The sequence below is a fragment of the Lichenostomus cassidix genome, unplaced genomic scaffold (assembly GCF_008360975.1).
Source record: "Lichenostomus cassidix isolate B80296 unplaced genomic scaffold, HeHo_3.0 HiC_scaffold_36, whole genome shotgun sequence".
Lineage (NCBI taxonomy): Eukaryota > Metazoa > Chordata > Aves > Passeriformes > Meliphagidae > Lichenostomus > Lichenostomus cassidix.
Genome location: NW_028147270.1, coordinates 1705655 through 1721788, shown reverse-complemented (window position 1 = coordinate 1721788; position 16134 = coordinate 1705655). Strand labels below are relative to the sequence as shown.

At 44.4% G+C, this 16134-nt stretch overlaps 1 protein-coding gene across 1 annotated transcript in view; it reads left to right on the top strand.

The window, feature by feature from the left end:
* LOC146423819 (chromatin remodeling protein SRCAP-like) overlaps nucleotides 1-16134 on the top strand; it is a 93320-nt gene that overhangs the window by 32703 nt on the left and 44483 nt on the right. Inside the window, exons 6-7 of the mRNA XM_085044450.1 lie at nucleotides 3480-3665; nucleotides 13213-13353. Coding sequence (XP_084900576.1) covers nucleotides 3480-3665; nucleotides 13213-13353 — 327 coding nt within the window. The remainder of the gene's footprint in view (nucleotides 1-3479; nucleotides 3666-13212; nucleotides 13354-16134) is intronic.

The window sequence follows — 16134 nt, the reverse complement described above, 5'->3', positions numbered from 1 at the left end:
GGGGTAAAAATTTGGGGATTTTTGGGGATTTTTTGGGGAATGTTTTGGGGATTTTTTTATTGATTTTTTTTTAATTTTTGGGGGAATTTTGGGGATTTTTAAATTAAATTTTGGCATAAAATTTTGGGGATTTGGGGGATTTTTTGGGGATTTTTGGGGGTTTTTTTGGGAATTTTTTTGATTTTTTTGGGATTTTTTTGTTGAATTTTGGCGTAAAGATTCAGGAATTTTTGGGATTTTTTGGGGGATTTTTTGGGGATTTTCTCTCTCACCTCACCTGTCACTCACCTGTTCCCCAAAAACCTAAAAATGCAGAATTTAGGAGAGTTTTCGAGTGGATTAAATCACGTTTTTAACGCGAAAAATTGAAATTTTGGTGTAAAAACTTAGCGATTTTTGGTATTTTTTTGGGGATTTTTTGGGGATTTTTTTGGGGATTTTCTCTCCCGTCTCACCTGTCGGTCTCACCTGCCCAGGAGGCCGAGGTGGAGAATTCAGAGTGAATTTAGATGAATTTTGGGGCAATTTAAGGCAAAATAATTGCAATTTTGGCGTAAAAACGTAGCGATTTTTGGGATTTTTTTGGGGATTTTTTGGGGATTTTTTAATTGAATTTTGGGGTAAAATTTGGGGAATTTTTGAGATTTTTTGGGGATTTTTTAATTGAATTTTGGGGTGAAAATTTGGGGAATTTTTGGAGGATTTTTTGGGATTTCTTTTGATTTTTGGGGGGATTTTTTGTTGAATTTTGGGGTAAAAATTTGGGGATTTTTTGGGATTTTTTTATTGAATTTTTTTTATTTTTTGGGGCATTTGGGTAAAATTTTGGGGATTTTTGGGGTTTTTTTGGGGATTTTTTGGGGATTCTTTTGGGATTTTTAGTTGAATTTTGGGGTGAAAATTTGGGGATTTTTTTTTGGTTTTTAATTGAATTTTGGGGTAAAACTTGGGGAATTTTTGGGGTTTTTTAATTGAATTTTGGCATAAAAATTTGGCGATTTTTGGGATTTTTTGGGGGATTTTTTTGGGGATTTTTTTGGGGATTTTTCCTCTCCCACCTCACCTGTTTCTCACTTGTCTCTGTAACCTAAAAATGCAGAATTTTGGGGAGTTTTCGGGTGGATTAAATCCGATTTTTAACGCGAAAAATTCAAATTTTGTGTAAAAACTTGGCGATTTTTGGGATTTTTTTGGGGATTTTTTTTGGGATTTTTTGGGATTTTCTCTCCCACCTCACCTGTAGGTCTCACCTGTCCCAGGAGACCGAGGTGGAGAATTCAGAGTGGATTTCAATGGATTTTAGGCTCATTTTGGGCCAATTTTGTTCGATTTTGAGTCAAATTTTGGGGATTTTTTTGGGATTTTTTGGGATTTTCTCTCTCACCTCACCTGTCTCTCACCTGTCTCTCACCTGTCTCTCACCTGTCTCTCACCTGTTTCTCACCTGTCTCTCACCTGTTTCCAAGAACCAAAAAATGCAGAATTTAGGCAGCATTTCGACAAATTAAATTGGTTTTTTGGGCTAATTTTAGTGTAAAAATTCGGGGATTTTTGTGGAATTTTTGGGGATTTTTTGGGGATTTTTTATTGAATTTTGGGGTAAAAACTTGGCGATTTTGGGATTTTTTGGGGGATTTTTTTGGGATTTTTTTGTTGAATTTTGGTGTAAAAACTCGGCGATTTTTGGGATTTTTTTGGGGATTTTTTGCTCTACCTCTACCTGCACCTCACCTGTCCATCTCACCTGTCCAGGAGGCCGAGGTGGAGAATTCAGAGTGAATTTAGATGAATTTTGGGGCAATTTAAGGCAAAATAATTGGAATTTTGGCGTAAAAACTTGGCGACTTTTGGGATTTTTTGGGGATTTTTTGGGGATTTTTTAATTGAATTTTGGGGTAAAATTTGGGGATTTTGGGATTTTTTGGGGGATTTTTTGGGGATTTTTTGGGGCATTTTTGGGGATTTTTTATTGAATTTTGGTGTAAAAATTTGGCGATTTTGGGGATTTTTTTGGGGGATTTTTTTGGGATTTTCTCTCCCACCTCACCTGTCGGTCTCACCTGTCCAGGAGGCCGAGGTGGAGAATTCAGAGTGAATTTAGATGAATTTTGGGGCAATTTAAGGCAAAATAATTGGAATTTTGGGGTAAAAATGTGGGGATTTTTGGGATTTTTTGGGGATTTTTAATTGAATTTTGGGGTGAAAATTTGGGGATTTTTGGGATTTTTTGGGGATTTTTAATTGAATTTTGGGGTGAAAATTTGGGGAATTTTTGGGGGAATTTTTGGGGGATTTTTTGGTATTTCTTTTGATTTTTGGGGGGATTTTTTGTTGAATTTTGGGGTAAAAATTTGGAATTTTTGGATTTTATTGAATTTTTTTTTATTTTTTGGGGCATTTGGGTAAAATTTTGGGGATTTTTTGGGATTTTTTTGGGGATTTTTTGGGGATTGTTTTGGGATTTTTAGTTGAATTTTGGGGTAAAATTTGGGGATTTTTTTTGGTTTTTAATTGAATTTTGGGGTAAAACTTGGGGAATTTTTGGGGATTTTTTAATTGAATTTTGGCATAAAGATTTGGGGATTTTTGGGATTTTTTGGGGATTTTTTTATCCTGCATTTACCTGTACCTCACCTGTCCGGAAAACCTTAAAATGGAAAATTTAGAAGATTTTTGAGTGGATTAAATGAGATTTTTAACGCGAAAAATTCAAATTTTGGTGTAAAAACTCGGCGATTTTTGGGATTTTTTGGGGGATTTTTTTTGGGATTTTTTTGGGATTTTCTCTCCCGTCTCACCTGTCGGTCTCACCTGTCCAGGAGGCCGAGGTGGAGAATTCAGAGTGAATTTAGATGAATTTTGGGGCAATTTAAGGCAAAATAATTGGAATTTTGGCGTAAAAACGTAGCGATTTTTGGGATTTTTTTGGGGATTTTTTGGGGATTTTTTAATTGAATTTTGGGGTGAAAATTTGGGGAATTTTTGGAGGATTTTTTGGGATTTCTTTTGATTTTTTGGGGGATTTTTTGTTGAATTTTGGGGTAAAAATTTGGGGATTTTTTGGGATTTTTTGGGGAATGTTTTGGGGATTTTTTATTGATTTTTTTTATTTTTTGTTGAATTTTGGGGGATTTTTTTATTAAATTTTGGCATTAAAATTTGAGAATTTAGGGGAATTTTTTTGATTTTTTGGGGATTTTTTATCGAATTTTGGCATAAAAATTCAGGAATTTTTGGGATTTTTTGGGGGATTTTTTGGGGATTTTCTCTCTCACCTCACCTGTCACTCACCTATTCCCCAAAAACCTAAAAATGCAGAATTTTGGGGAGTTTTCGAGTGGATTAAATCCGATTTTTAACGCGAAAAATTCAAATTTTGGTGTAAAAACTTGGCGATTTTTGGGATTTTTTGGGGATTTTTTTGGGGATTTTTTGCTCTACCTCTACCTGCCCCTCACCTGTCGGTCTCACCTGCCCAGGAGGCCGAGGTGGAGCACCGCGTGGCCGAGATGAAGCGCGAAGGTTTCTGGTCGCTGCGGCGCCTGCCGAAGGTTCCGGAACCCGCCCGGCCCAAGGTGCACTGGGATTACCTGTGCGAGGAGATGCAGTGGCTGGCCGCCGACTTCGCCCAGGAGCGCCGCTGGAAGAGGGGCGTGGCCAGGAAGGTGAATTTTGGGGAAATTTGGGGAAAATTTGGGGGAATTTGGGTGAAATTTGGATGATTTTTGATGGTTTTTTGGTGGTTTTTTGGTGGTTTTTTGGTGTTTTTTGGTTACTTGGTGACATCTCAGGTAGGTTGGAACACCTGGAGAAGGTGGAGTTTCACCTGGAGGAGCTCAGGTGACACCTGGGGACACCTGAGTGAAGTTTTGGAGAATTTGGGCGAAATTTGGGTGAAATTTGAACAATTTTTGGTCAAAATTTGGATGATTTTTGGTGGTTTTTGGTTACCTGGTGACATCTCAGGTGGGTTGGAACACCTGGAGGACCTCAGGTGACACCTGGAAACACCTGGGACACACCTGGAGTGAAATTTGGCTGAAATTGGGGTGATTTTGGGGTGAATTTTGGCTCCCTGGCACACCTGGGCACACCTGGGCAGGGTTCACCTGGGGATTACCTGTGCGAGGAGATGCAGTGGCTGGCCGCCGACTTCGCCCAGGAGCGCCGCTGGAAGAGGGGCGTGGCCAGGAAGGTGAATTTTGGGGAAATTTTGGGGTGATTCGGTGAAAATTCGGTGAAATTTGGGCAAAAATTGGGCAAATTTTGGACGATTTTTGATGTTTTTTTGGTGTTTTTTGGTTACCTGGTGACATCTCAGGTGGGTTTGAATGGAATTACAACACCTGGAGGAGCTCAGGTGACACCTGGGAACACCTGGGGGAAATTTGGCGAAAATTCGGAAAAATTTGGACGATTTTTGGGCGAAATTTGGATGATTTTTGATGGTTTTTTCGTGTTTTTTGGTTACCTGGTGGCATCTCAGGTAGGTTGGAACACCTGGAGAAGGTGGAGTTTCACCTGGAGGAGCTCAGGTGACACCTGGGAACATCTGGGTGAAATTTGGGGTGATTCGGCGAAAATTCGGCGAAATTTGGGTGAAATTTGGATGATTTTTGATGGTTTTTTGTGGTTTTTTGGTGTTTTTTTTGTGTTTTTTGGTTACCTGGTGACATCTCAGGTAGGTTGGAACACCTGGAGAAGCTGAAGTCACACCTGGACACACCTGGGAGAAATTTTGGCGAAATTTTGGGGAAATTTGGGCGAAATTTGGATGATTTTTGGGTGAAATTTGGACGAATTTTGGTGGGTTTTTGGTGTTTTTTGGTTACCTGGTGACATCTCAGGTGGGTTTAAGAAGGTTTTGAGCACCTGGAGGAGCTCAGGTGACACCTGGGTGAAATTTGGGGAAAATTCAGTGAAATTTGACGATTTTTGGGCGAAATTTGGATGATTTTTGGTGGTTTTTCGTGGTTTTTTGGGTGTTTTTTGGTGGTTTTTGGTTACCTGGTGACATCTCAGGTGGGTTTAAGAAGGTTCTGAACACCTAGAGAAGCTCAGGTGACACCTGGGAACATCTGGAGACACCTGGGGGAAATTTTGGGGTGATTTGGGGAAATTTGGGTGAAATTTGGGTGAAATTTGGACGATTTTTGGGCGAAATTTGGTGGTTTTTTGGTGGTTTTTTTGTGATTTTTTGGGTGATTTTTGGTTACCTGGTGACATCTCAGGTAGGTTGGAACACCTGGAGGAGCTCAGGTGACACCTGGGAACACCTGGGACACACCTGGAGTGAAATTTGGGTGAAATTGGGGTGATTTTGGGGTGATTTTTGGCTCCCTGGCACACCTGGGCACACCTGGGCACACCTGGGCAGGGTTCACCTGGGGATTACCTGGGCGAGGAGATGCAGTGGCTGGCCGCCGACTTCGCCCAGGAATGCCGCTGGAAGAGGGGCGTGGCCAGGAAGGTGAATTTTGGGGAAATTTTGGGGAAAATTCGGTGAAATTTGGGCAAAAATTGGGCGAAATTTGGATGATTTTTGATGGTTTTTTGGTGGTTTTTCGTGTTCTTTTTGTGTTTTTTGGTGTTTTTTGGTTACCTGGTAACATCTCAGGTGGGTTTGAATGGAATTACAACACCTGGTGAACCTGAAGTCACACCTGGGATACACCTGGGGGAAATTTTGGGGTGATTTGGTGAAAATTCGGTGAAATTTGGGTGAAATTTGTACAATTCTTGGTGGTTTTTGGTGGTCTTTGGTTACCTGGTGACATCTCAGGTGGGTTGGAACACCTGGAGAAGGTGGAGTTTCACCTGGAGGAGCTCAAGTGACACCTGGAAACATCTGGGTGAAATTTGGGCAAAATTCGGTGAAATTTGGGCAAAATTCGGATGATTTTTGATGGTTTTTTGGTGGTTTTTCGTGTTCTTTTCGTGTTTTTTGGTGTTTTTTGGTTACCTGGTGACGTCTCAGGTGGGTTGGAACACCTGGAGAAGCTGAAGTCACACCTGGGCACACCTGGGAGAAATTTTGGCGAAATTTTGGGTGAAATTTGGGTGAAATTTGGATGATTTTTGGGGGAAATTTGGATGATTTTTGGTGGTTTTTTGGTGGTTTTTGGTTACCTGATGACATCTCAGGTGGGTTTGAACACCTGGAGGAGCTCAGGTGACACCTGGGATACACCTGGGAAAAAAATCGGAAAAATTTGGACAAAATTTGGGCGAAATTTGGATGATTTTTGATGGTTTTTTGGTGGTTTTTCGTGGTTTTTTCATTTTTTTTGGTGTTTTTTGGTTACCTGGTGACGTCTCAGGTAGGTTGGAACACCTGGAGAAGCTGAAGTCACACCTGGGGAACACCTGGGGGAAATTTTGGGGAAATTTGGGTGAAATTTGGGTGAAATTTGGACGATTTTTGGGCGAAATTTGGATGATTTTTGGTGGTTTTTTGGTGGTTTTTTGGTGTTTTTTGGTTACCTGGTGACATCTCAGGTAGGTTTGAATGGAATTAGAACACCTGGTGGAGCTGAAGTCACACCTGGGAACACCTGGGGGAAATTTTGGGGTGATTTGGTGAAAATTTGGTGAAATTTGGGTGAAGTTCGGATGATTTTTGGTGGTTTTTTGGAGTTTTTTTGGTGGTTTTTGGTTACCTGGTGGCATCTCAGGTGGGTTTAAGAAGGTTCTGAACACCTGGGGGAAATTTGGGGGAATTTTGGGGGAATTTGGGTGAAATTTGAGCGAAATTTGGATGATTTTTGGTGGGTTTTTTGTGGTTTTTTGGTGGTTTTTGGTTACCTGGTGACATCTCAGGTAGGTTGGAACACCTGGAGAAGCTGAAGTCACACCTGGCGGAAATTTTGGGGAAATTTGGGTGAAATTTGGGTGAAATTTGGACGATTTTTGGGTGAAATTTGGATGAAATTTGGACGATTTTTGGGTGAAATTTGGATGATTTTTCATGGTTTTTTCATCTTTTTTGGTGGTTTTTGGTTACCTGGTGACATCTCAGGTGGGTTTGGAACACCTGGAGGAGCTCAGGTGACACCTGGGGACACTTGGGAACACCTGGGGAAAAATTTGGGGAAATTTGGGCGAAATTTGGGTGAAATTTGGACGATTTTTGGTGGTTTTTTGGGTTTTTTTCGTGTTTTTTTTTGTGTTTTTTCCATGGTTTTTGGTGTTTTTTGGTTACCTGGTAACGTCTCAGGTGGGTTGGAACACCTGGAGAAGCTGAAGTCACACCTGGGGAACACCTAGAGGAAATTTGGGGTGATTTGGTGAAAATTCGGTGAAATTTGGACAATTTTTGGGGAAATTTGTACAATTTTTGGTGGTTTTTTTGTGGTTTTTTGGTTACCTGGTGACATCTCAGGTAGGTTGGAACACCTGGAGAAGGTGGAGTTTCACCTGGAGGAGCTCAGGTGACACCTGGGAACATCTGGGTGAAATTTGGGGAAAATTCGATGAAATTTGGGCAAAAATTGGGCGAAATTTGGATGATTTTTTGATGGTTTTTTGGTGGTTTTTCGTGTTCTTTTTGTGGTTTTTGGTGTTTTTTGGTTACCTGGTGACATCTCAGGTAGGTTGGAACACCTAGTGAAGCTGAAGTCACACCTGGGCACACCTGGGGGAAATTTTGGCGAAATTTTGGGTGAAATTTGGGTGAAATTTGGACGATTTTTGGGCGAAATTTGGATGATTTTTCATGGTTTTTTGGGTGTTTTTTGGTGTTTTTTGGTCACCTGGTGGCATCTCAGGTGGGTTTTAGAAGGTTTTGAGCACCTGGAGGAGCTCAGGTGACACCTGGGGGAAATTTGGGGAAAATTTGGGGAAAATTCGGTGAAATTTGGGCAATTTTTGGGCGAAATTTGGATGATTTTTGGTGGTTTTTTGGTGTTTTTTCATGTTTTTTTCATGTTTTTTGGTGTTTTTTGGTTACCTGGTGACATCTCAGGTAGGTTGGAACACCTGGAGAAGGTGGAATTTCACCTGGAGGAATTCAGGTGACACCTGGGAACATCTGGGAAAAAATTTGGAAAAATTTGGACAAAATTTGGGTGAAATTTGGATGATTTTTCATGGTTTTTTGGGTGTTTTTTGGTGGTTTTTGGTTACCTGGTGGCATCTCAGGTGGGTTTAAGAAGGTTTTGAGCACCTGGAGGAGCTCAGGTGACACCTGAGGGAAATTTGGGAAAAATTTGGGGAAAATTCGGTGAAATTTGGACAATTTTTGGGCGAAATTTGGATGATTTTTGGTGTTTTTTTGATGTTCTTTTGTGTTTTTTGGTGGTTTCTGGTTACCTGGTGACATCTCAGGTGGGTTTGAACACCTGGAGGAACTCAGGTGACACCTGGGATACACCTGGGGGAAATTTTGGGGTGATTTGGTGAAAATTCGGTGAAATTTGGGCAAAATTCGGATGATTTTTGGTGGTTTTTTTGGTGTTTTTTGGTGTTATTTGGTTACCTGGTGGCATCTCAGGTGAGTTTAAGAAGGTTCTGAACACCTGGGGGAAATTTGGGGAAATTTTGGGGGAATTTGGGTGAAATTTGGTGAAATTTGAGCGAAATTTGGATGATTTTTCATGTTTTTTTGTGGTTTTTTGGTGTTTTTTGGTTACCTGGTGACATCTCAGGTAGGTTGGGACACCTGGAGGAGCTCAGGTGATACCTGGGAACACCTGGGAAAAAATTTGGACGAAATTTGGGCAAAATTTGGTGGTTTTTTCGTGTTTTTTTGTGATTTTTTGGGTGTTTTTTGGTGATTCTTGGTTACCTGGTGACATCTCAGGTGGGTTTAAGAAGGTTCTGAACACCTGGAGGAGCTCAGGTGACACCTGGACACACCTGGGGAAAATTTGTTGAAATTTCCATGAAATTTGGGTGAAATTTCGGTAAAATTTGGGTGAAATTTGGACGATGTTTGGTGGTTTTTTTAATGTTTTTTGGTGGTTTTTGGTTACTTGGAGCACCTGTGGTGACATCTCAGGTGGGTTGGAACACCTGGAGAAGCTGAAGTCACAGCTGGGGAACACCTGGGGGAAATTTGGGGTGATTTGGTGAAAATTTGGTGAAATTTGGGTGAATTTGGGTGAAATTTGGATGATTTTTGGTGGTTTTTTGGTGTTTTTTGGTTACCTGGTGGCATCTCAGGTGAGTTTAAGAAGGTTCTGAACACCTGCGGGAAATTTGGGGAAAATTTGGGGGAATTTTGGCGAAAATTCGGCAAATTTGGATGATTTTTGATGGTTTTTTGGTGGTTTTTCATGTTTTTTTCATGTTTTTTGGTGTTTTTTGGTTACCTGGTGACATCTCAGGTGGGTTTGAATGGAATTAGAACACCTGGTGAACCTGAAGTCACACCTGGGAACACCTGGGGGAAATTTTGGGGTGATTTGGCGAAAATTCAGTGAAATTTGGGCGAAATTTGGTGGTTTTTTTGGTGGTTTTTTTGTGATTTTTTTTGGGTGTTTTTTGGTTACCTGGTGACATCTCAGGTAGGTTGGAACACCTGGAGGACCTCAGGTGACACCTGGAAACACCTGGGACACACCTGGAGTGAAATTCAGGTGAAATTGGGGTGATTTTGGGGTGAATTTTGGCTCCCAGGCACACCTGGGCACACCTGGGCAGGGTTCACCTGGGGATTACCTGGGCGAGGAGATGCAGTGGCTGGCCACCGACTTCGCCCAGCAGCGCCGCTGGAAGAGGGGCGTGGCCAGGAAGGTGAACACCTGCGGGAAATTTGGGGAAAATTCGGCGAAATTTGGGTGAAATTTGGATGATTTTTGATGGTTTTTTGGTGGTTTTTCGTGTTTTTTTCATATTTTTTGGTGTTTTTTGGTTACCTGGTGACATCTCAGGTGGGTTGGAACACCTGGAGGAGCTGAAGTCACACCTGGGGAACACCTGGGGGAAATTTTGGGGAAATTTTGGGGAAATTTGGGTGAAATTTGGATGATTTTTGGTGTTTTTTCGTGTTTTTTGGTTACCTGGTGGCATCTCAGGTGAGTTTAAGAAGGTTCTGAACACCTGCGGGAAATTTGGGGGAATTTTGGGGGAATTTGGGTGAAATTTGGGTGAAATTTGGTGAAATTTGAGCAAAATTTGGGTGTTTTTTGGTTGAGTTTTGAGTGTTTTTTGGTTACCTGGTGACATCTCAGGTGGGTTGGAGCACCTGGAGAAGCTCAGGTGACACCTGGGAACATCTGGAGAAAATTTGGGGGAAATTTGGGTGAAATTTGGACGATTTTTGGGTGAAATTTGGATGATTTTTGGTGGTTTTTGGAGTTTTTTTGGTGTTTTTTGGTCACCTGGTGGCATCTCAGGTGGGTTTAAGAAGGTTTTGAGCACCTGGAGGAGCTCAGGTGACACCTGGGGGAAATTTGGGAAAAATTTGGGGAAAATTCGGTGAAATTTGGGCAATTTTTGGGCGAAATTTGGATGATTTTTGGTGGTTTTTTGGGTGTTTTTTGGTGTTTTTTGGTTACCTGGTGACATCTCAGGTAGGTTGGAACACCTGGAGGAGCTGAAGTCACACCTGGGCACACCTGGGAGAAATTTGGGTGAAATTTGGGTGAAATTTGGGTGAAATTTGGGTGAAATTTGGACGATTTTTTGGCGAAATTTGGATGATTTTTCATGGTTTTTTGGGTGTTTTTTGGTGTTTTTTGGTCACCTGGTGGCATCTCAGGTGGGTTTAAGAAGGTTTTGAGCACCTGGAGAAGCTCAGGTGACACCTGGGAACACCTGGGGGAAATTTGGGGTGATTTGGTGAAAATTTGGTGAAATTTGGGTGAATTTGGGTGAAATTTGGATGATTTTTGGTGGTTTTTTGGTGTTTTTTGGTTACCTGGTGGCATCTCAGGTGAGTTTAAGAAGGTTCTGAACACCTGCGGGAAATTTGGGGAAAATTTGGGGGAATTTTGGCGAAAATTCGGCGAAATTTGGATGATTTTTGATGGTTTTTTGGTGTTTTTTCGTGTTTTTTTCATATTTTTTGGTGTTTTTTGGTTACCTGGTGACATCTCAGGTGGGTTTGGAACACCTGGAGGAGCTCAGGTGACACCTGGGGACACTTGGGAACACCTGGGGAAAAATTTGGGGAAATTTGGGCGAAATTTGGGTGAAATTTGGGTGAAATTTGGGTGAAATTTGGACGATTTTTGGTGGTTTTTTGGGTTTTTTTCGTGTTTTTTTTCGTGTTTTTTCCATGGTTTTTGGTGTTTTTTGGTTACCTGGTAACATCTCAGGTGGGTTGGAACACCTGGAGAAGCTGAAGTCACACCTGGGGAACACCCAGAGGAAATTTGGGGTGATTTGGTGAAAATTTGGGTGAAATTTGGGAAAAATTTGAGTGAAATTTGGATGATTTTTGGTGGTTTTTCGGTGGTTTTTGGTTACCTGGTGACATCTCAGGTGAGTTGGAACACCTGGAGAAGCTCAGGTGACACCTGGGACACACCTGGGTGAAATTTGGGTGAAATTCAGCTGAGTTTTGGGTTGTTTTGGTCTCATTTTTGGCTCACCTGATCTCACCTGGGGTGGATTTTGGGTCAATTTAGCCCAATTTTGGGTCAATCTGAGCAATTTTTGGGTCATTTTTAGCCATTTTTCCCCATTTTTCCTCCATTTTCCACCAGAATTTCACCTCACCTGTCTTACTTGATCTCACCTGGGGTGGATTTTGGGTCAATTTACTCCAATTTTGGGTCAATTTGAGCTATTTTTGGGTCATTTTTAGCCATTTTCGGGCCATTTTTTCCCCATTTTTTCCCCATTTTTTCCCCATTTTCCCGGGAATTTCCCCTCACCTGTCCCAGGTAACTCACCTGTCTCACCTGGGTGGATTTTGGGTCAATTTAGCCCAATTTTGGGTGGATTTGAGCCATTTTTGGGTCATTTTTAGCCATTTTTGGGTCATTTTCCCCCATTTTTTCCCCATTTTCTCACTGGAATTTCCCCTCACCTGTCTCACCTGTCCATCTCACCTGTTTTGGTTCAATCTGAGCCATTTTTGGGCTATTTTTCTCCATTTTCCCCATTTTTCATGGTAATTTCCCCTCACCTGTCCCACCTGGCTCACCTGAGGTGGATTTTGGGTCAATTTAGTTCAATTTTGGGTGGATTTGGGTTCAATCTGAGCCATTTTTAGGCTGTTTTTCCCCATTTTTGGGTCATTTTTCCCCATTTTTCCCCCATTTTTCACCGGGATTTCCCCTTTACCTGTCCCTCACCTGTCCCACCTGTCTCACCTGAGATGGATTTTGGGTCAATTTAGCCCAATTTTCGGTGGATTTGGGATCAATCTGAGCCGTTTTTAGGCTGTTTTTCCCCATTTTTTCCTCATTTTTCCCCATTTTTTCCTCATTTCTTCCCCGTTTCTTCCCCATTTTTTCCCCATTTTTCACAGGAATTTCCCCTCACCTGTCCCAGGTAACTCACCTGTCTCACCTGGGTGGATTTTGGGTCAATTTAGCTCAATTTTGGGTCAACCTGAGCAATTTTGGGGTCATTTTTCCCCATTTTTCACAGTAATTTCCCCTCACCTGTCCCAGCTAACTCACCTGTCTCAGGTATGTCTCACCTGAGGTGGATTTTGGGTCAATTTAGTTCAATTCTGGTTGGATTTGAGGTTAATTTGAGCCATTTCTGGGCAATTTTTCCCCATTTTTTCCCCATTTTTCCTGCTTTTTTCATGGGAATTTCACCTCACCTGTCTCACCTGTGTCTCACCTGTGCTCACCTGGAGTGGATTTTGGGTCTATTTAGCCCAATTTTGGGGTCAATCTGAGCCATTTTTGGGTCTTTTTTCCCCATTTTTCCCCATTTTTCATGGTAATTTCCCCTCACCTGTCCCAGGTGTGTCCCACCTGTCTCACCTGGGGTGGATTTTGGGTCAATTTAGCTCAATTTTGGGTGGATTTTGGGTCAATCTGAGCCATTTTTGGGCATTTTTTGCCATTTTTCCCCATTTTTCCCCTATTTTTTCCCATTTTTCATGGTAATTTCCCCTCACCTGTCCCAGGTAACTCACCTGTGTCTCACCTGGAGTGGATTTTGGGTCAATTTAGCCCAATTTTGGGTGGATTTGGGATCATTTTTAGCCATTTTTGGGTCATTTTTGGGTAATTTTTCCCCGGAATTCCCCCCTCACCTGTCTCACCTGTCCCACCTGTCCCACCTGTCTCACCTGTCGCGCAGGTGGTGCGGATGGTGATGCGGCACCACGAGGAGCAGCGGCAGCGGCAGGAGCGCGCCAAGCGCGAGGAGCAGGCCAAGCTGCGCCGGGTGGCCGCGGCCATCGCCCGCGAGGTGCGCCACTTCTGGAGCAGCGTGGAGAAGGTAGGGTGGGACACACCTGGGCACACCTGGGCACACCTGGGGATACCTGGGGACACCTGGGGACACCTGGGATACACCTGGGGACATTTGGGATACACCTGGATACACCTGGGGACACCTGGGAAAAAGTTAGGGTGAAATTTGGGTGAAAATCAGGTGAATTTTGGGTGATTTTTGGTTACCTGGGCACACCTGGGCACACCTGGGATACACTTGGGATACACCTAGGGATACTTGGATACACCTGGGCACACCTGGGATACATGTGGGATATACCTGGGTACACCTGGATACACCTAGGGACACCTGGGGACACCTGGGATACACCTGGGCACAGCTGGGGACACCTGGGCACACCTGGGATATACCTTGGGACACCTGGGATACACCTGGGGGTACCTGAGGACACCTGGATACACCTGGGTACACCTGTGATATACCTGGGATACACCAGGGCACAGCTGGGTACACCTAGGGATGCCTGGATACACCTGGGGACAGCTGGGGACACCTGGGTACAGCTGGGATACATGAGTGACACACCTGGGGACACCTTGGATACACCTGGGAAAAAGTTAGGGTGAAATTTGGGTGAAAATCAGGTGAGTTTTGGGTGATTTTGGGTGGTTTTTGGTTACCTGGGATACACCTGGGCACAGCTGGGGATACCTGGGCACACCTGGGGACAGCTGGGATACACCTGGGGACATTTGGGATACACCTGGGATATACCTGGGGACACCTGGATACAGCTGGGATACACCTAGGGACACCTGGGACACACCTGGGGACATCTGGGCACACCTGGGGATAGCTGGGGACAGCTGGGATACACCTGGGCACACCTGGGCACACCTGGGATACACCTGGGTACACCTGGGTACACCTGGGGATACTTGGGATATATCTGGGATACACCTGGGGACAGCTGGGGACATTTGGGATACACCTGGGCACACCTGGGATACACCTGGGGACACCTGGGGATACCTGGGGACAGCTGGGGACATTTGGGATATACCTGGGCATACCTGGGATACATTATGATACACCTGGGATACACCTGGGATACATCTAGGCAGACCTGGGGACACCTGGGATACACCTGGGGACATTTGGGATACATGTGGGATACACCTGGGCCCACCTGGGTACAGCTGGGGACACCTGGGGATACCTGGGATACACCTGGGCACACCTGGGATATACCTGGGCACACCTGGGGACATCTGGGGATACCTGGCATACATGTGGGATACACCTGGGGACACCTGGGAAAAAGTTTGGGTGAAATTTGGGTGAAAATCGGGTGAGTTTTGGGTGATTTTGGGTGGTGTTTGGTTACCTGGGCACACCTGGGATACACCTGGGGATACCTGGATACACCTGGATACACCTAGGGACACCTGGGGACACTTGGGATACACCTGGGATACACCTGGGATACATCTAGGCAGACCTGGGCACACCTGGGATACACCTGGGCACACCTGGGGATAGCTGGGGACAGCTGGGATACAGCTGGAGACACCTGGGGACATTTGGGATACACCTGGGGCACACCTGGGATACACCTGGGCACACCTGGGGACACCTGGGATACACCTAGGGATACCTGGATACACCTTGAGACATTTAAGGCACACCTGGGCACACCTGGGGTACACCTGGGGATACCTGGGAGACAGCTTGGGACACCTGGATACACCTGGGGACACTTGGGGATATACCTGGGCACACCTGGGATACATGAGGGATACACCTGGGCACACCTGGGTACACCTGGGGTATACCTGGGATACACCTGGGGACACTTGGGATACACCTGGGCACACCTGGGAGAAAGTTCATCGAAATTCGGGCAAAATTTGGAGGTGTTTTGGGTGATTATGAGGTGGGTTTTGGTTACCTGGGCACGTTTTGGGACACCTGAGCACACCTTGGACACACCTGGGAGAAAGTTAGGGTGAAATCTGGGTGAAAATCGGGTGAGTTTTGGGTGATTTTTGGTTACCTGGACACACCTGGGATACACCTGGGCACAGCTGGGGATACCTGGATACACCTGGATACACCTGGGTACAGCTGGGATACACCTGGGCGCACCTGGGATACACCTGGGGACACCTGGGGATACCTGGGGACAGCTGGATACACCTGGGCACAGTGGGCACACCTGGGATACACCTGGGCACACCTGGGGACATCTGGGATACACCTGGGCACACCTGGATACAGCTGGGATACACCTAGGGACACCTGGGCACACCTGGGATACATGTGGGATACACTCGGGATATACCTGGAGACGGCTGGGATACATGTGGGATACACCTGGATACAGCTGGGATACACCTGGAATATACCTGGATATACCTGGGATACACCTGGGGACACCTGGGATACACCTAGGGATACCTGGATACAGGTGGGGACACCTGGATACACCTGGGATATATCTGGGATACACCTGGGGATATACTTGGGGACACCTGGGATACACCTGGGGACACCTGGGATGCACCTGGATACAGCTGGGGACACCTGGGAGAAAGTTAGGGTGAAATCTGGGTGAAAATCGGAGACGTTTTGGGTGATTTTTGGGTGTTTTTGGTTACCTGGGATACACCTGGGCACACCTGGGGACAGCTGGGATACATGTGGGATACACCTCGGGACATTTGGGATACACCTGGGCATACCTGGGATATACCTGGGTACACCTGGGAACACCTGGGTACACCTGGATACACCTGGGATATACCTGGGATACACTTGGGG